This window comes from Jaculus jaculus, chromosome 3 (genome assembly GCF_020740685.1).
Source record: "Jaculus jaculus isolate mJacJac1 chromosome 3, mJacJac1.mat.Y.cur, whole genome shotgun sequence".
NCBI classification, from domain to species: domain Eukaryota; kingdom Metazoa; phylum Chordata; class Mammalia; order Rodentia; family Dipodidae; genus Jaculus; species Jaculus jaculus.
Genome location: NC_059104.1, coordinates 4283611 through 4303403, shown reverse-complemented (window position 1 = coordinate 4303403; position 19793 = coordinate 4283611). Strand labels below are relative to the sequence as shown.

Sequence of the window (19793 nt, the reverse complement as noted above, 5' to 3'; positions counted from 1 at the left end):
ATGATACACCACGCGAGTGTCCAGGGAGAGCCTGTGTCACACTGCTTGATCATGATACACCACGCTAGCGCCCGGGGATAGCCTGTGTCACACTGCTTGATCATGATACACCACGCGAGCGCCCGGGGAGAGCCTGTGTCACACTGCTTGATCATGATACACCACGCGAGTGTCCGGGGAGAGCCTGTGTCACACTGCTTGATCATGATGCACCACGCGAGCGCCCGGGGAGAGCCTGTGTCACACTGCTTGATCATGATACACCACGCGAGTGCCCGGGGAGAGCCTGTGTCACACTGCTTGATCATGATGCACCACGCGAGTGTCCGGGGAGAGCCTGTGTCACACTGCTTGATCATGATGCACCACGCGAGTGTCCGGGGAGAGTCTGTGTCACACTGCTTGATCATGATACACCACGCGAGCGCCCGGGGAGAGCCTGTGTCACACTGCTTGATCATGATACACCACACGAGTGTCCGGGGAGAGCCTGTGTCACACTGCTTGATCATGATACACCACGCGAGCGTCCGGGGAGAGCCTGTGTCACACTGCTTGATCATGATACACCACGCGAGCGTCCGGGGAGAGCCTGTGTCACACTGCTTGATCATGATACACCACGCGAGTGTCCGGGGAGAGCCTGTGTCACACTGCTTGATCATGATACACCACGCTAGCGCCCGGGGATAGCCTGTGTCACACTGCTTGATCATGATACACCACGCGAGCGCCCGGGGAGAGCCTGTGTCACACTGCTTGATCATGATACACCACGCGAGTGTCCGGGGAGAGCCTGTGTCACACTGCTTGATCATGATGCACCACGCGAGCGCCCGGGGAGAGCCTGTGTCACACTGCTTGATCATGATGCACCACGCGAGTGTCCGGGGAGAGTCTGTGTCACACTGCTTGATCATGATGCACCACGCGAGCGCCCGGGGAGAGCCTGTGTCACACTGCTTGATCATGATACACCACGCGAGTGCCCGGGGAGAGCCTGTGTCACACTGCTTGATCATGATGCACCACGCGAGTGTCCGGGGAGAGCCTGTGTCACACTGCTTGATCATGATGCACCACGCGAGTGTCCGGGGAGAGTCTGTGTCACACTGCTTGATCATGATACACCACGCGAGCGCCCGGGGAGAGCCTGTGTCACACTGCTTGATCATGATACACCACACGAGTGTCCGGGGAGAGCCTGTGTCACACTGCTTGATCATGATACACCACGCGAGCGTCCGGGGAGAGCCTGTGTCACACTGCTTGATCATGATACACCACGCGAGCGTCCGGGGAGAGCCTGTGTCACACTGCTTGATCATGATACACCACGCGAGTGTCCGGGGAGAGCCTGTGTCACACTGCTTGATCATGATACACCACGCTAGCGCCCGGGGATAGCCTGTGTCACACTGCTTGATCATGATACACCACGCGAGCGCCCGGGGAGAGCCTGTGTCACACTGCTTGATCATGATACACCACGCGAGTGTCCGGGGAGAGCCTGTGTCACACTGCTTGATCATGATGCACCACGCGAGCGCCCGGGGAGAGCCTGTGTCACACTGCTTGATCATGATGCACCACGCGAGTGTCCGGGGAGAGCCTGTGTCACACTGCTTGATCATGATGCACCACGCGAGTGTCCGGGGAGAGTCTGTGTCACACTGCTTGATCATGATACACCACGCGAGCGCCCGGGGAGAGCCTGTGTCACACTGCTTGATCATGATACACCACACGAGTGTCCGGGGAGAGCCTGTGTCACACTGCTTGATCATGATACACCACGCGAGCGTCCGGGGAGAGCCTGTGTCACACTGCTTGATCATGATACACCACGCGAGTGTCCAGGGAGAGCCTGTGTCACACTGCTTGATCATGATACACCACGCTAGCGCCCGGGGATAGCCTGTGTCACACTGCTTGATCATGATACACCACGCGAGCGCCCGGGGAGAGCCTGTGTCACACTGCTTGATCATGATACACCACGCGAGTGTCCGGGGAGAGCCTGTGTCACACTGCTTGATCATGATGCACCACGCGAGCGCCCGGGGAGAGCCTGTGTCACACTGCTTGATCATGATACACCACGCGAGTGCCCGGGGAGAGCCTGTGTCACACTGCTTGATCATGATGCACCACGCGAGTGTCCGGGGAGAGCCTGTGTCACACTGCTTGATCATGATGCACCACGCGAGTGTCCGGGGAGAGTCTGTGTCACACTGCTTGATCATGATACACCACGCGAGCGCCCGGGGAGAGCCTGTGTCACACTGCTTGATCATGATACACCACACGAGTGTCCGGGGAGAGCCTGTGTCACACTGCTTGATCATGATACACCACGCGAGCGTCCGGGGAGAGCCTGTGTCACACTGCTTGATCATGATACACCACGCGAGCGTCCGGGGAGAGCCTGTGTCACACTGCTTGATCATGATACACCACGCGAGTGTCCGGGGAGAGCCTGTGTCACACTGCTTGATCATGATACACCACGCTAGCGCCCGGGGATAGCCTGTGTCACACTGCTTGATCATGATACACCACGCGAGCGCCCGGGGATAGCCTGTGTCACACTGCTTGATCATGATACACCACGCGAGTGCCCGGGGAGAGCCTGTGTCACACTGCTTGATCATGATGCACCACGCGAGTGTCCGGGGAGAGCCTGTGTCACACTGCTTGATCATGATGCACCACGCGAGTGTCCGGGGAGAGTCTGTGTCACACTGCTTGATCATGATAAACCACGCGAGCGCCCGGGGAGAGCCTGTGTCACACTGCTTGATCATGATACACCACACGAGTGTCCGGGGAGAGCCTGTGTCACACTGCTTGATCATGATACACCACGCGAGCGTCCGGGGAGAGCCTGTGTCACACTGCTTGATCATGATACACCACGCGAGCGCCCGGGGAGAGCCTGTGTCACACTGCTTGATCATGATACAGCACTCGAGCGTCCGGGGAGAGCCTGTGTCACACTGCTTGATCATGATACACCACGCGAGTGTCCGGGGAGAGCCTGTGTCACACTGCTTGATCATGATACACCACGCGAGTGTCCGGGGAGAGCCTATGTCACACTGCTTGATCATGATACACCACGCTAGCGCCCGGTGAGAGCCTGTGTCACACTGCTTGATCATGATACACCACGCTAGCGCCCGGTGAGAGCCTGTGTCACACTGCTTGATCATGATACACCACGCGAGTGTCCGGGGAGAGCCTGTGTCACACTGCTTGATCATGATACACCACGCGAGCGCCCGGGGAGAGCCTGTGTCACACTGCTTGATCATGATACACCACGCTAGCGCCCGGTGAGAGCCTGTGTCACACTGCTTGATCATGATACACCACGCGAGTGTCCGGGGAGAGCCTGTGTCACACTGCTTGATCATGATACACCACACGAGTGTCCGGGGAGAGCCTGTGTCACACTGCTTGATCATGATACACCACGCGAGTGTCCGGGGAGAGCCTGTGTCACACTGCTTGATCATGATACACCACACGAGTGTCCGGGGAGAGCCTGTGTCACACTGCTTGATCATGATACACCACACGAGTGTCCGGGGAGAGCCTGTGTCACACTGCTTGATCATGATACACCACACGAGTGTACGGGCAGAGCCTGTGTCACACTGCTTGATCATGATACACCACGCGAGCGCCCGGGGAGAGCCTGTGTCACACTGCTTGATCATGATACACCATGCTAGCGCCCGGGGAGAGCCTGTGTCACACTGCTTGATCATGATACACCACGCGAGCGTCCGGGGAGAGCCTGTGTCACACTGCTTGATCATGATACACCACGCGAGCGTCCGGGGAGAGCCTGTGTCACACTGCTTGATCATGATACACCACGCGAGCGCCCGGGGAGAGCCTGTGTCACACTGCTTGATCATGATACACCACGCGAGCGCCCGGGGAGAGCCTGTGTCACACTGCTTGATCATGATACACCACGCGAGCGCCCGGGGAGAGCCTGTGTCACACTGCTTGATCATGATACACCACACGAGTGTCCGGGGAGAGCCTGTGTCTCACTGCTTGATCATGATACACCACGCGAGCGTCCGGGGAGAGCCTGTGTCACACTGCTTGATCATGATACACCACGCGAGCGTCCGGGGAGAGCCTGTGTCACACTGCTTGATCATGATACACCACGAGAGTGTCCGGGGAGAGCCTGTGTCACACTGCTTGATCATGATACACCACGCAAGCGCTCGGGGAGAGCCTGTGTCACACTGCTTGATCATGACGCACCACGCGAGTGTCCGGGGAGAGCCTGTGTCACACTGCTTGATCATGACGCACCACGCGAGTGTCCGGGGAGAGCCTGTGTCACACTGCTTGATCATGATACACCACACGAGCGTCCGGGGAGAGCCTGTGTCACACTGCTTGATCATGATACACCACGCGAGCGCTCGGGGAGAGCCTGTGTCACACTGCTTGATCATGATACACCACGCGAGCGTCCAGGGAGAGCCTGTGTCACACTGCTTGATCATGATACACCACGCGAGCGCCCGGGGAGAGCCTGTGTCACACTGCTTGATCATGATACACCACGCGAGCGCCCGGGGAGAGCCTGTGTCACACTGCTTGATCATGATACACCACGCGAGTGTCCGGGGAGAGCCTGTGTCTCACTGCTTGATCATGATACACCACGCGAGCGCCCGGGGAGAGCCTGTGTCACACTGCTTGATCATGATACACCACGCGAGCGCCCGGGGAGAGCCTGTGTCACACTGCTTGATCATGATACACCACGCGAGCGCCCGGGGAGAGCCTGTGTCACACTGCTTGATCATGATACACCACGCGAGCGCCCGGGGAGAGCCTGTGTCACACTGCTTGATCATGACGCACCACGCGAGCGCCCGGGGAGAGCCTGTGTCACACTGCTTGATCATGATGCACCACGCGAGTGTCCGGGGAGAGCCTGTGTCTCACTGCTTGATCATGATACACCACGCGAGCGTCCGGGGAGAGCCTGTGTCACACTGCTTGATCATGATACACCACGCGAGCGTCCGGGGAGAGCCTGTGTCACACTGCTTGGTCTTCTGAGACTGTCATCTCCCTTCTGGCTGTCGGTATCACAAGTGTCTTGCTCAGTAAGTGTCTGGCCATGGCCATGTGTCAGGTGGAGTCTTTTGGAGTTAAGGTTCACCCTGGCAAGGTGGGTGGTCAGCGAAGTTCCAAATTTCAGAGTGATGTATACGCTCTCAAGTAGGCCTCAGTTCTCTCTGCCCTTCATGTTCCTGTGGTGGTGGAAGGGACAATGGTGCCAGAACCAGGAGGATCTGCAGATCATCTGCACATGAGCTGCTGGCTGTCAGCGACTATGGTCTTTCAGGACTGGAAGACTGGTTGCCTGGGCACGAGTCAGTCTCCCTGCCTGCATGTCTGACTGCTATAAGTTTTCAGGAAGTACTTCGGTGTGGTGTAAACTGTGTACACACAGACTTATGGAAATAGGATGTAAACATATTGCTCAAGCGGAGAATTGATCAGCAGTGGTTTAATCTGTTCTGTGTTACTCTTATAATACTGAAAACTGTTTGACCGGTAATATCTCAAATTGCATCTCTCTGCTTCTCTCCTTTTCTCCTTTTTCCCCCTCTGGCTTTGTCATTGGTTGTTATTCTCTGCCAAGAGCAGACCAAGCTGTGGAGATTATTCTGATTGTGCTTGTACCTGCGATCCTTCCTGATGACCCTGGTCTGCAGAGAACCTGATTAAGTAATTGCCATGTAAATGTGAAGTCTGAGGTTTCTCTGTAATAATTTTTTGTCAGACACTGATTAGCCTATGAAAATGCAATAGGGCCTCTTGCTGCTTGAGTAAATGGCCTGCTACCATAAATACATTTAAAATTAAACATTTGCAGCAACATTGATGGAATTGAATCATTGATGTGAGTAGTGAACCCTGATTACTTTGGTCTCTGTAGACGCCTTGGTAATTTTGGACAGTGTGTTTTACTTTTATTCCGCTTTTTAGTTTTTTTTTTCCAGTGTTATGAAAAATTCTCCCCGAACGCTTAGTGCCCTCTGTAGTACTAGGGACAGAGCCCCCAGGGTCTCGCACATGCTATGTGAGCGCTCTGCCACTGAGCTGTATTGCCTGTCTTCTTATTTGGGGCAAGTTTTCACTAATTGTCCAGTATGGTTTTCAACTTTTGGTCCTCCTGACTGAGCCTTTCAGGTGGCTAGGGTGCCAACAGACCCTGCCCAATGCTTCACTCGTACTGAGTCCCAGAAGGCTGTAATGCTGAGAGCACCAGGCGGTTCCCTCTACCTGTGTCCCTGTTTCCCATCGTTTTGTCTCCTAAATGCCCACTTAATCTACTTCTGTGCCTTTCCTGGCCACCCTCCACAAGGCACGCCCACTGTCCCTTCTCCAGCCCTCATTCCTTCACTCCCTCAATACGCAGCCTTCCAGGGAGCCAGAGCAGTCTTTACAAGCCCCCGGGGCATGGCAGAGCTCCCACCCCAAGTCTCTCCTGGGGCTTCACAGGGCAGCAGCCACAGCCCCTGTTTCCGAGGCTGGCAGTGCAGCCGCCTGTCACTCTCAGCCTCTGTGCACACCTCGTGGCCCATGAGGACGCACCCCCGTGGGTCTCTTGGGGCCCTTCCTGCACTAGGGCTTTCCTGAAGTCCTGAGTTCTCCTGCAACTTTCCCTGGGCACGCTGTGGCGTGGAGCTGTGTGAAAACCTACTCAGACGAGCTTCATCCACACCGCATCCCACAATCTCTCCTGCCACAGCCCCATCACAGTGGAGAACTGGGCCTCTTGCTGGTGGTGTTGACCGGTAGCGTGTGGCTATGTCGTGAGTTCAGGGACAGCCCAGGCTCGATGTTGTTTCAATTTGTCAGGTTGGATTTTCAAGGCAGAGTCTCATATATTCTGCTCTGTCCTTGACTTCTGTAGCTATGGTTGGTCTTGAACTCCTAATTCTAGGCATGCACACCTGCTTTCTTAATGCAATGTATTATGTGTCTCTGGATCTAGTAAGAGTTAGCTGTGTTTGCTATGGTTTTTCCATTTTTATTAAAATATTTTATTTATTTATTTATATGAGAGAGGGAGAGAGAAAGAGAGAATGGGCACAGCAGGGCCTCCAGCCACTGCAAATGAACTCCAGACACATGTGCCACCTTGTGCATCTAGCCTACATGGGTCCTGGGAAATTGAACCGGGGTCCTTTGGCTTTTCAGGCAAGCACCTTAACCACTAAGCCATCTCTCCAGCCTTAGTTTTTGCCATTTTTTAATCTCATATTTAAAGTTATCCATTTTATTATGTTTTACAAACTAACAGTCCGTGGTTAATTGGAACTAAAACCAGTAACCTTTCCCAGTAAACAGACAGCACTAGGGTGGTAGATGTCTCCATGACCCAAAAGGCACAGCTTGGCCTTGGTCTCTCCCCATCTGCTCTTCCCCCGGCCCAGTCCTTGGAGGCCGCTCTGCTCCTCCACTTTGCCAGGTTAGCACGCTGGGGAGGAGAATGGTGCCTGACTTTTCTCTGACTCCGTTTCTTTTCTTCCTGTGGTGGTAGGAATGGAAAGAGAGCCTCCCGCATGCCCGGCAGGCACTCCAGAGCTCTGAGGGACCTGCAGCTCTGCCTTTCAAGTCTCACTGAGCAAGTTGCACAGGCTGGTCTTGAGCTTTTCATCTTCTTGCCCCAGACTCTTGGCTAGTGGTAATGACAAACCTGTGCCTCCAGGCCCTGGAGGACACAGGCTGAAGACAGTGGAGGGCCCCCAGTCCTCTTCTGGTTGTCCCAGAAATCCCACACCTCCTTTCCAGATGCACAGGGCACAGGGCCTGCACGGCCCCCACCCCGAGTGCGTACTGCTTCTGAGATGAACAATACAGTTTTCAGATATTTTAGCTGATTTAATTGTTTGGCAAGACTTTTTAAATCTCTTTTGCTCTATTCCACTGCTGTATAATGTACTCTTTCAGAACTATGAAGTGTGTTCATTGGGACATTAGGGATTTTTGCAGGGAGGGTGGCTCCCACACATCTGTAGCACTGGGAATTTCCCAAACCTTCTAGTAGTTCATCAGGGCCGAGGGGGATGGTCAGAAGGTGAACAGAACCAGAGCCTCGCAGGGCCAGAGGAACCCCCGCTAGCAGTGCAGAGAGGAGGAGCCCACCGTCCACTGTCTTACAGACAGCTCCAAAGCTGGCCAGCACTGTTCTCTGTCCAAGGAGACACAAGACTCCTAAAGAAAGTCTGCAAAATGCACACCGAACCCCCTCCCCCGCCCTGCCCTCGGTATCTGGTTAGCAGAGAGTTGTGGAACACACAGAGCCAGGGCCTGAGCAATCTTAATCCAGGTGCTCACTGCCCTCCTCCCCCCCCAACCTGGTACCTATGCATGTCCATCCAGGGCACCCAGATGGAGGTGGCTGGACCTCAGGTTCAGGGGCACCCTGCTGTCACTGGAAATGGCTGTGAAATGGTGTCCCCAGCCCTGTCCTCTAACCCTCACCTGTGAGGTGCTGTGAGGTGCTGTGCTCACCCCAGCAGCTCATGGCCGAGTCGTCCTTCTCCGCCCGGCACAGGGCGCGTGCGATGTCGAGCTCTAGCACGGTGCAGTGACGGGAACTGCTCCGCTCTGCACCTGAAGAAATTCTTCCTCCACCGGCCATTTAGTACTCCAGTCATGAAAACACTGCCTGCAATCTTGGTGACTCGACCTGGTAGTTAGCATTGAATCGTGTTACAGACTCTTTTGACTTACCACAAGCTATATATTCAAAGATGGTTTCTAACCCCTTGGATAATCATCCCCAAAATTTATTCCTCATTTTATCATATATATCACAGGATTATAACATAATACTCTGAAACACAGCGTAGTGAAATGATTACTGTAGTCAAGAAAATTAATATATCCCTCACCTCAGTTACTTTTTTTTCCCTAGTATGAACGCCTAAACTCTCTTAGTGGATTCTAAGTACACAGCAAAATAGTCCTGTCTTAATCCTACCGATCAGAGCACATAGTGCGGCATGAAGGAAGGAACACGCTTCTGCCCTTGTTACTCAGTCTTGTAGGTGAATCAGCAGGCCAGACCAGGAGTCATTTCAAAATGTGTGTCTGCTTAGTTCATGAGCCCCTGAGGACAACTGGTAACGCCTCTCACTGGCACTGTGACTGCAGCTGTCCTCTCTTGTCTGTTGGGGTTCCATGTGTCTCATAGCACGCTTTATCCTTAAGAGCCTTTCCGAGAGTTTGTCTCCACACTGCTTCATCAGGCGTCACCGCGAAGTGCGCCATGTCACAGAACTCCTTTCTGCCACTGTTGCTGTTGCATTTAACTGACCCGTCCTTTTCCTCTCAGTCAGCTTCATAGTCGTGGTGTTTGCCTTTCAAAAAGCTCGTATGGAGTTGTTTGTGAAGAACCTGTACACGATGGCATGTGAGCTTAAATCTGTTGTTTATCTCCATTAATCTGCTTCTGTCCCTTAATATTTCATTACTTACACCGTGTTAAGGTGGTTTAGTTTTGTGTTTTCTCATTTTTCAGTAGCATAGAACTCATTACCCCACTCTCTTCTTGCTGTGAATGTGTTAGATATTTTAATTCTATAATTTTACCAAAACTGGTTCTCACAAAAATTTTTCCCAGCAGTTTCCTAGAATCCAACCATTTTACTTGTTCTGTGCTTAATGGAACAAAGCTTGGTTTCATTTAACTCATGAATTTTCTCTTTCATTAAGTGCAGATATTTAAAACAATTTTCAGTTATTAAAATGTGATTTTTGTTGGTTTGCTGAATTTCCACAGTCATTTCTAAATTATTCTACATATATATAAATGATATTATTTATATGGTTCATGAATTGTTTGCATATTTTGACAGACTTTTATTGGTGATATCCTCTTGCTTGTTAACCCATTCAAGGAACTGCCGATTTATTCTGCCATGGTGAGTACAAAATTTAAAATATTTATTTATTTTATTTTATTTATATGTTTGTGTGTGAGAAAGAGAGAAAAAGATGGGAGATGGAGAGAGACAAAGGGCATGCCAGGGGGCCTCTAGGCACTGTAAATAAACTCCACACACACGTGCCACCTTATGCATCTGGCTTATGTGGGTCCTGGGGAATGGATCCTGGGTCCTTAGGTTTCGCAGGCCAGTGTCTTAACCACCAAGCCATCTGTCTAGCCCCATGAGTATAAAATTAAAATGTCATCGTTTAATAATATATACTAATATTAATTAGCCATAAACATTTGAACGAAGTGACTGATTAAAAATTAAAATTGGCCGGATGTAATGGAACATACCTTTAATCCCAGCGCTCAGAAAGCCAAGGTAGGAGAATTACTGTGGGTTCCAGCCCAGCCTGAAACATAGTGAATTTTAGGTCTACCTGGGCTACATTGAGACCCTAATTCAATAATAATAATAATAATAATAGTAATAAATAAAATTATACTTTTCAGATTTTTTTTCTCAAATAATGGTGGCACACTAGTCATGTTAGTGTGTTCTGAGAAATCTCCTCTGTGACATTTGTTTGTAACATCTGGTTAGATCCCCAGAGGTCTATAAAACACTGAGCTTAAAAGCATTTGTCAACATGAGGTAGGTCAGTGTGGGAAAGTGCAAACATTATAGTACTTTTTTTTTAAGCATAAACTTCACTTTGGGGTTTAAACTCCAAATAGGTAGTTTGCCCCTATGGTATGAGGCGAGGGTCAAGACTTTGTCCTGTACTGTGATCATCAGTCTTGTCAGCCTTGTTCTTGACCACTGATAAAGGTCAGAACCTGTTGGGCACCAAATCCCTGCCCCTGGGAGGCTGGAGCGGAGTGCGTCGATCTCTCTCCGTGTCTGCACAACATGGGAGTGGGTAGTGACTGACCTTGGGTTCTTCCCAAGGCCTCCTGCACACAGACACTGATCATGGTGTTGATGTGCTGGGGATGGGCAGATCTGCCTGGAACGCTCAGCTCTCCATCACTGGGAAACTGTAGGAGCCCCATTCTTATGACTTTGACATTGACTCTGCCCAGGTTGTCTGCAACAGGCACGGAGTGTGCCTGCTGTGCCCTCCACGTCAGTAGAAACATAGATCAAGGGTTTATCAGCTCCTCTCACACTGTGATTTCACCCACTTAGTTCATTTTATTCATTAGTGTATAAGAACAGGGCACAGAATGGGTTTCATACAGAATACAAGGCACTTTGACCAGGTTCATATGATCAAGCTTATGCCCCCTCCATGTAAAGCATTTATTTTCTTTCTTGTAAAATAATTTTCTTGCATAATTTAAAAGAACTATAAACTTGTGTAAAGTTCATGATTAAATAGCACAAACTACTTTTTCCTTCAAACATTTAAAATTAATTTGTTGGCATATAGTCCCATGAAGCATGGGTATTTCACTGTGCATTTCTGACAAGAACATCCCTGATGTTCTGCATACAGGCTTCAAACTGGGACGTTGGTGAAGAGCCCTAGTTGAAACCCTGTTTGTCTCCAGGGTGCTCACACCAGCGACAGCGCCCTTCATGGTCGCAGGTGCCCGGATCACCGGGCTTTATACGGCCTCCAAGCCAGAGTCACCCCATTCTCCGTGCACTCTGTACCTTGAGGTCCCGAAAGATGCAGATGGGCTATTTTGTTCAAATGGGCTTGTCTGGCATTTCTTCCTGACTGTTCCCATCACCAGTTCTTGTGCAAATCTGACAAAGTTCTCTGGGCTCAAGAGAGCCGGCGGTGAGGGCAGCAAATCATGATGGCCTCACAGACCCTCCTTGGATGCTAGATAATTCCCTTGTTGTGTCTGAGAAGCACGGGGGTACATGACTGTGATCGAGCCCCAGCTGCCTTCTCCCATGTAAGCGTGGGATTCTTGGAGTTCCAAACACGGAAGAGAATAATGCACCTAAGCTGGGTTTGGGGTTATTTCGTGGCTATCTACTAAACTGAATTTCTGTGAGTTGCTGTTCTTGACGGCATCATAATCATTGAAAACCTGTGCACCAGCAAATGAAAGACAAATTTTAAAAGCCTTTTGTTTTGCATTATGCTTGCTGGGATTATGCTGAGAGATACATGATTTTACAAATACAGTGTAGATCTCTGATGCTCACATTGAGAGTGCTTCACTTTGGTGATACGTGAGCCATATGTTGATGGACCTGAGCATAATAAGGGTCCTCAAGTGTTTCCACAGACTTCTTTTCTCTCCACCGCCTGTCCCCAGGTCTCCCAGCTATATCTCAGTCCCACAGGCCAGCGGGTCCCCTCACTGCCACCTCATCTATTCTCCTGTGCGGAACGGGCCTTCCACAGGCTCTTCCAGGAGCGCCAGCCGCAGTGCTTCATCCTCAGGTGAGCCAGCCCTCCCCACGCTCCGGTCGCCGGTGTTGTCCTGTCCTGTTCGTAGACAATCCTGTCCGCTGGCCGCCTCAGCAGCTGCTCTGCAGTGCATCTCTACAGTAGGTACGCCTGTCTTGTTGTAGGAGGTACAGCCTCCTCCTAGAAATAGCCCAGTTGCATTGGAATTAATATCAGAAAACAACCTGAAACTCACGGAAGATTTAGACTTAGAACCAGAGCCAATCTGCTTTATAATCAAAAGGAAAAAAAGGTAGAGAAAGAAAAGCTCCGCACATTAGTAGTAAGCTCTGAAATACAACTTCTTTTTTTTTTTTTTTTTAATTTGAGAGAGAGATAGAGACTTGACACACTAGGGCCTCGGCCACTCAGGATCTGCTGAGTGTCAGGCGTACTGCCCGGACCTAAGACATTCTGACCTTGGTGTGCACAGCTGCTGGCCAGGCTCAGTTCTCACAGCTACCAGCTTCCAGGGAGATCAGTGTCTTGGGCGTACTGCAGCGCAGCCCTTCTCTTCCAGGGTGCAGTCCCATGGGGATCCTCACACGGGCTCGCACTTTCCTCACCACAGCAGGCCCACCTGTCTTCCGCCCAAGACAAATGCCTCTTTGCCGCACTCCCTGCTTCATGTGGCTCTGTACTGTCAAGCCCTGGCGGGACAGAAGGAGCTTCCCTTTCCCCTGAGACCCAGACACCTAAGTCCCCGCTGTACATTGAGTACTTGGCATGAGCACATCATGTTAGAGAGGAGTTCGGCCCCAGTCGTTAGGAATTATTAGGCCACCCCCGCTCCTCCTATGTCTGAGGATTCTCTACCTCTGGCTGTGTACTTTTCCTGCGTTCTCCAAGCCGGCAGACTTGTGTTTCTCCCCTTTCTTCGCAGTGGAGAGAGAGGGTCTGGGAAGTCCGAGGCCAGCAAACAGATCGTGCGACACCTGACCTGCAGGGCCAGCTCCCACAGGGCCATGTTTGACTCCAAGTTCCAGCATGTAAGTTCTTCTGGGGTGGCAGCTGTGTGCATGACTGTGTGTTGATCACGAAAAATGTCACTTGCAAGTAGTACATCATCACGGACTAACGGTTTTCAAAGATCTTAGACAAAAAGAAGAAGAAACAGAAGCCACGTTTCAGTAAATATTATAGAAGTGAATGTGTGTTTCCTCTTATGTTAGTATTTTGAGCATATCACCTTGTTGTATCTGCTCTGAGCAGTTGGGCCCACGGGGTATAATAAGTTGAAGGTCTGTGTCTTTGTACATAGAAAGCCCCGCATTGGCCTGGAAGGACCATGGGGGTCTTGAGAACTGGCGAGGCTTCCATGCCTCTGAAAGAGCTGACTGCAGCGAGTCTGCGTGATGCCAGGAGGCAGGTGACAAGCTTCCACCCCATGCTGATTGTCAGTTAATTCAGAAGCAGGCACAGTGGTATTCAGTGCCATTTTGTGACATTTGTCCTGCTTCTTCATCTGTGCCAATTACTACTTGGGTTCAAGGGCACAAAGTTCTGCAGGCAGCCGGTGACACTGAGGCCGTTCTCATAGTGAGACATAAATTGTGCCCAGGAGACCCAGTAGCTGCTTGTGCACAGGGTGTAAGAGTAAGAAAGACACACCTGATTAAAAACTTCATAACCGGGACATGGCGACAGTGCCTATAACCTCAGCACTCAGGAGGTAGAGACCGGAGAATCAGGAGTTCAGGGCCGCCATTGGCTCCTTAGGGAGAAGGAGTTCAAGGCCAGCCTGGTATACATGAGACCGTCAAAAACTGAATGCCTCTCCAGTCAGAAACTCTCAGATGTTCATATCAAAAGTCACACTCACTAGTGTTTAGAAGTCATGTCCAGTTCTTCACACTAGAACCAGTCAGCATGGTCTTTGAGATGTTCTAGGAAGCAGTGCACACACGTGTGTCCTTTCCGTCCCAGGAAGTGTGGCGTGCACACAGTGGGCTTGCTGTCCCGGTTTGTGCTCACTCCAGGGTGGACGGTGCACATGCAAAGGCGCCGTCCCTGTGCCGCCTTCTGAACCACTCCAGTAACATGTAGAGACACGTGCATGTACCCATCCACTTCACATGTAAAAGCACGGGAGGGCACTGGAGTACAGCAGCTGTTGATACCATTCATCATTCCAGCAAAACAGCACCATCTCTTCACACCTCAGGCGTTCAGTCTTGAAGCGTTCCATGCATGAGCAGGGTGCTGCTGGTGCGTGCTTGCATGCAGTCTGAGCCCTTTCATCCGGCACATTGTGGAAACTTACCTTGCCAGGTCCTCATTTAGAAATTGGAACAACTTCTGTTTAGTCAGTAGATGAGAGCTATCTCATTGTCACCTTTATTTCTAATATTTTATTTATTTATTTTTCTGAGAGAGAGAAAGAGGCAGATAGAGAGGCCAGGGCCCACCTCATGCAAACACACTCCAGATGCATGTGCCACCTGGGTTATGTAGGTACTGGGAGATTGAACCTGGGTCCTTAGGCTTCGCAGGCAAGCACCTTAACCTCTAAGCCATCTGTCTCTTCAGCCCTCATTGTATCTTGCATGTCTGTATGTAAGTCTTAAAATCTTTATTCGAACAGACTGCTACACTTACGCCTGAGCCTGAAGACTTTTTCCCGATAAAATGTTGTATGGTGAGTCAGTTGTGCTCACACGTGCCCATAAGTGAATGTAGCGATAAAATGTTGTATGGTGAGTCAGTTGTGCTCACACGTGCCCATAAGTGAATATAGCGATAAAATGTTGTATGGTGAGTCAGTTGTGCTCACACGTGCCCATAAGTGAGTATAGCGATAAAATGTTGTATGGTGAGTCAGTTGTGCTCACATGTGCCATAAGTGAATATAGCGATAAAATGTTGTATGGTGAGTCAGTTGTGCTCACATGTGCCATAAATGAATACAGCGAGCGGGCGTTTATTAGGCTTACGTCGTGCTGTGCAGCACTTCACTCTGCTCCACAGCTCAGAACAGTTTCCCATTCGGAGTCACCTGTTTACACACAGTTGCTAACACATGGTGGCAGACACAGGTGGGGCACCTGTAACCAACATGGATGCACAGTCAACGCAGGCTAACTCGGGGCAGGAACAAGATCTGTTGTCTTAACCAGAACAGCAAGGAGTGACTGTCCCCTTCCAAACCAGGGGCAAGGTGACCATTTGTTAAAATAATGATTGTTGGAAGAGCAGACTGTGTAATTTCTCAAATGCATTCTGGATTAATTCATGTAAGTGGCTTTTACAGTTTAGTTAAAGTGAATGCAATCTAATTTATATTCTATGGGAGAAGTTAGGCATAACTCTTACAAACCTGCAAGTCTCTAGGACTCAAAACTGTATTTTCAATGCAAATTTCATGTAAAATGCCTTCTAATTTGTTTGGACATTTTTTTCTAATTTATTTTTGTTTATTTTTATTTATTTGAGAGCAACAGACAGAGAGAGAAAGAGGCAGAGAGAATAGGCGTACCAGGGCCTCCAACCACTGCAAAGGAACTCCAGATGCACGTGCCTCCTTGTGAATCTAGCTTATGTGGGTACTGGGGAATCGAGCCTTGAACTGGGCTCTTAGGCTTCACAAGCAAGCACTTAACCACTAAGCAATCTCTCCAGCCCTGTTTGGGCATTTTATTGAGACAAGGAGAAAAACTTCTTCGAAGTGACACCTTGGTCAAAGCCACAGGAGAGTCTCCATGAAATATGGGAGTGGAATACTATAGATGGGGGATGGGCTGGCAGGTTCACAGTTGTGCCTCCCAGTCATGAGGGTGCTGAAGAGCCAGCCCCTGAGGCCAGAAGTGGGCTTGGTCACTTAATTGGAGGCTTTATACTCCTGCGGGGCCACATAGCTGAGGTGCTTGTGAATTCTAGTCTGACCCTGTGGCTGTGTCGTGTTGAAGCCTCTGAATGTTCACATTCTGCCTCGGAGGCAGTTTCTGTTCTTCTCTGCCGCGTGCAAGGCAGAGGGCCCTCTCCACAGCGGCCGCTGTGCCTCCTTGCCAGCCAAGAGCAGACGAGATGGGCTAAGAAGCACAGTTTTGTTCCTCACCCCAGTGGTCAGAAGCATGCATTTCCCTTGGTACCAGACTTGCTGGACAAAGCCATGGCATTTAGGAAAGGAAGTAACTGGAACTTCTTGCCATTTACAATCTAGACACTCACTTCTGTTCATATCTCTTAAACAAGTATGTACTGAGCAGTTGCTTTGCCGAGGGTAATGGCTAGCTAGCTTCATTGTGACTGATGGAGTTGTGAATGTTCATTAAGGAACCACAGACTTTTTTTTCTTCTAGAATATACAATAGATTAATTGCTACTTTAGTAGCACATAATCTTTATTATAATGTAACTTGAAATTTATACCATGTAGTACAAATGGAAAATAACATGCCAATAATATTTTAATCAGTAAATATTAAGGAAGCATATCCTTGCTTCCTTATTATGTTCACTTAAAATTTTATGGCTGTATGACGTTCTCATTACTTCAGTCAAAGGGAACAGTGTACATATGCAAGCTTAGTGTTCTCTTTCTTTTCTCAACACGTTATCTAGCGCCACCTCTTGGCGGGTGGCTGACTGAAGAAGCGCACCACTGGTTGTTTCAGGCTTGGACACTGCCATCTACAAACACCCACAGTGTGGGCGTGAGAAAGCTTACCTTTTCTAAATGATTTCAGGTTTTAGAGTTTTTTTTTTTATTAAGAACACCCTTTGTGTGAATGCATCATGTGTTGGTGCCATCTTTTCCCTCCTCCTGCCCCATTCCTCTGGGGCCCCTCCTCAGTGGGGTTACTGGTATTCCCCCATGGGGTTGTGGATGATGTGTTGAAGAAACAGTTGTCAATTATGGTGGGAAGCAGTGTCTCTGGGTATGATGTACCATATAATCTTTCTTCCTCCTCTTCCACAAAATTCCTGGAGCCTTGGTGGGTGAGTTGTAAGTCTCCTTCAGTGATGAGCTCTTAGGAGCCTCTGGATCTTTACTTGCCTCAGCAGCTGTCTCCTTCACCCTGGCGCTGATTGTGAGGCTCACCCTGGAAACAGCGCTCTTGCTCATCTCCCCATTCCTCTGTGGGTTCTTCTGGGCCTTGACTGAAATGCCAGGGGTGCTTTATCTTTTGGGTCTGAAAAGAAAAAGATTCTCCAACAGAGAATGAAGTCAACTTAGGTTATATATGATAACCATTATTAATTTAGTGCAATTTTGATGGATGTAACCCATTTTGTAGCCAAAGATGAGTGGGAACTTGACATTAGAGAGCATAATATTTGACTGCATGGGCTTCTCATAGGATTCCTAGTTCCAGATACCAATTCCATTCCACTGAACAGATGGATCTCTTAGCCAATGAGAAAACCATTGATTACCCATTAAGGTTGAGTGCCACCATTTCATTGGTGAGAACTTCCTGTCAGGCTGGTTGCTTCTGAGTAGCTTGGACCCTTGCTGTCTCACACCATTGCTGGCTTCTTTCCCTCAGTGTTTCCTGTAGCGGTTTCCATCACCAGATGGGATAACTGGGGATTGGCTCTCTTCTGGGCCCCAGCTGAGTCTGTCTGTGGTCTGTGTCAGTAGCATTTGGTGTCTTCAGTAATAGGTGCTTAGATTTTGCTTGAGTTTTGACAAACGTGCCAATAATGTAGACTGAAGAAAACATGGCATCTTCATTAAATGGTGCTGGACAAATTGGATTGCCATATGTAGAAAAATGAAACTCATCTCACCATATACAAAAATCAAGTCTAAATGGATAAAAGACCTCAACATAAGACCTGTAACTATTCAACTACTAGCAGAAAAAATAGGAGGAACTCTCCACAAAACAGGAGTGGGGAAGAACTTCCTGAATAGTACCTCATTAGCCCAGGAAATAAAACAACCACTCAACCAATGGGATCTCATGAAGTTAAAAAGTGTTTGCACAGACAAGCACACCATACTCAGAGCCAATAGATTACCCACAGAATGGAAGAAAATTTTCTCCAGCCATACCACTGAGAGAGAACTAATATCTAAAATCTACAAAGAACTCAAAAAACTAAACAATAAAAAATCAAACAAGCCACTCAAAAACTGGGGTAGAGAACTGAACACGGAGGTCTCAGGGGAAGAAATACAAATGGCTCATACAAACTTAAGAAAATGTTCAATATCCCTACCCATAAGAGAAATGAAAACTAAAACAACTATGAGATTCCACCTTAGTCCAGTAAGGATGGCAATGATTTTAAAAATCAATAGATAGCAAATGTTGGCAAGGGTGTAGGAAAAGGGGACCCTTCATTCACTGTTGATGGGAATGCAGACTTGTACAACCGTTATGAAAATCAATATGGAGAGTCCTGGAAAAGATAAATCTAGAACTACCAACAGACCCAGTTGTTCCCTTACTGGGCATTGATCCTAAATTCTCCATGTTTCACTACAGAGATATTTGCTCAACCATGTTTATAGCTGCTCAAGTAATAATGGCTAAGAACTACAATCATCCCAGGTGCCCATCACTGGATGAATGGATAACAGATTTATGGTACATTTACACAATGGAATTCTACTCAGAAGTCAGAAAAAGCAATATAATTAAATTTGTAGGAAAGCGGATGGACTTGGAAAAGGTCATATTCAGCGAACTCACACAAACACAGAAAGACAAATGCCACATGTTCTCATCTGTAGTTCTTAACATGGATCAGCTTGAGTTGCTGACATATGTGATAGGCAAATTGATACCCAGCCAATAAGTATGGGAGAGTTTGGGGGAGGGGGAGAGGAACTTGGGGGAAAATTAACACAAAAATAAATTCAAAATGAACTGGTACCGTAGAAATGTTTCTCCTTAAAGGTAAACCAAAAGATTTAAACCTCAACAGGAATATAGGTGGAACTTCTGAAAAGAAGGGCCCTGAAGGGGATGGGATGAAGTTTAACCTAAGAAGAAATTGGCTATGGCCTGTAACTCCCAGTACCAGAAAGTGGTGCTACCAACAATGAGCTGTTGATCAGATAGACCTATGAGGTCCTCAAACAAGGTGAGCTCTGCTAACGCACTTGATAAACAGGTGGGTAACCCCCCCTGAGGTAAAAGGTAAGACCCTACCAAGTCGCTGTAGTTTCTTGACATAAGGGTGAGGTGTTCAGTTCTGTGCCAGGGCCTCCAGCCATTGCAAAGCAACTTCAGACACATGAGCCACTGTGTGCACCTGGCTTATGTGGGTACTTGGGAATCAAACCTGGGTCCTTAGGCTTTGAAGGCAGGCACTTTAAGCACTAAGCAATCTCTCTAGCCCAGTGATATAGTTTTGTAATATATCTTCAAACATTCACTTCAAAAATGAATGTTTTTACAAGTTTCATCACTTTTAGA

General features: G+C 49.0%; 1 protein-coding gene across 4 annotated transcripts in view; it reads left to right on the top strand.

Annotated features, from left to right (window-relative positions):
• Myo16 (myosin XVI) overlaps nucleotides 1–19793 on the top strand; it is a 524203-nt gene that overhangs the window by 265893 nt on the left and 238517 nt on the right. For all 4 annotated transcript variants that reach the window (XM_004663404.3, XM_045145894.1, XM_045145893.1 and 1 more), the window contains exons 12-14: nucleotides 9927–9992; nucleotides 12287–12414; nucleotides 13304–13409. In XM_004663404.3, coding sequence (XP_004663461.2) covers nucleotides 9927–9992; nucleotides 12287–12414; nucleotides 13304–13409 — 300 coding nt within the window. The remainder of the gene's footprint in view (nucleotides 1–9926; nucleotides 9993–12286; nucleotides 12415–13303; nucleotides 13410–19793) is intronic.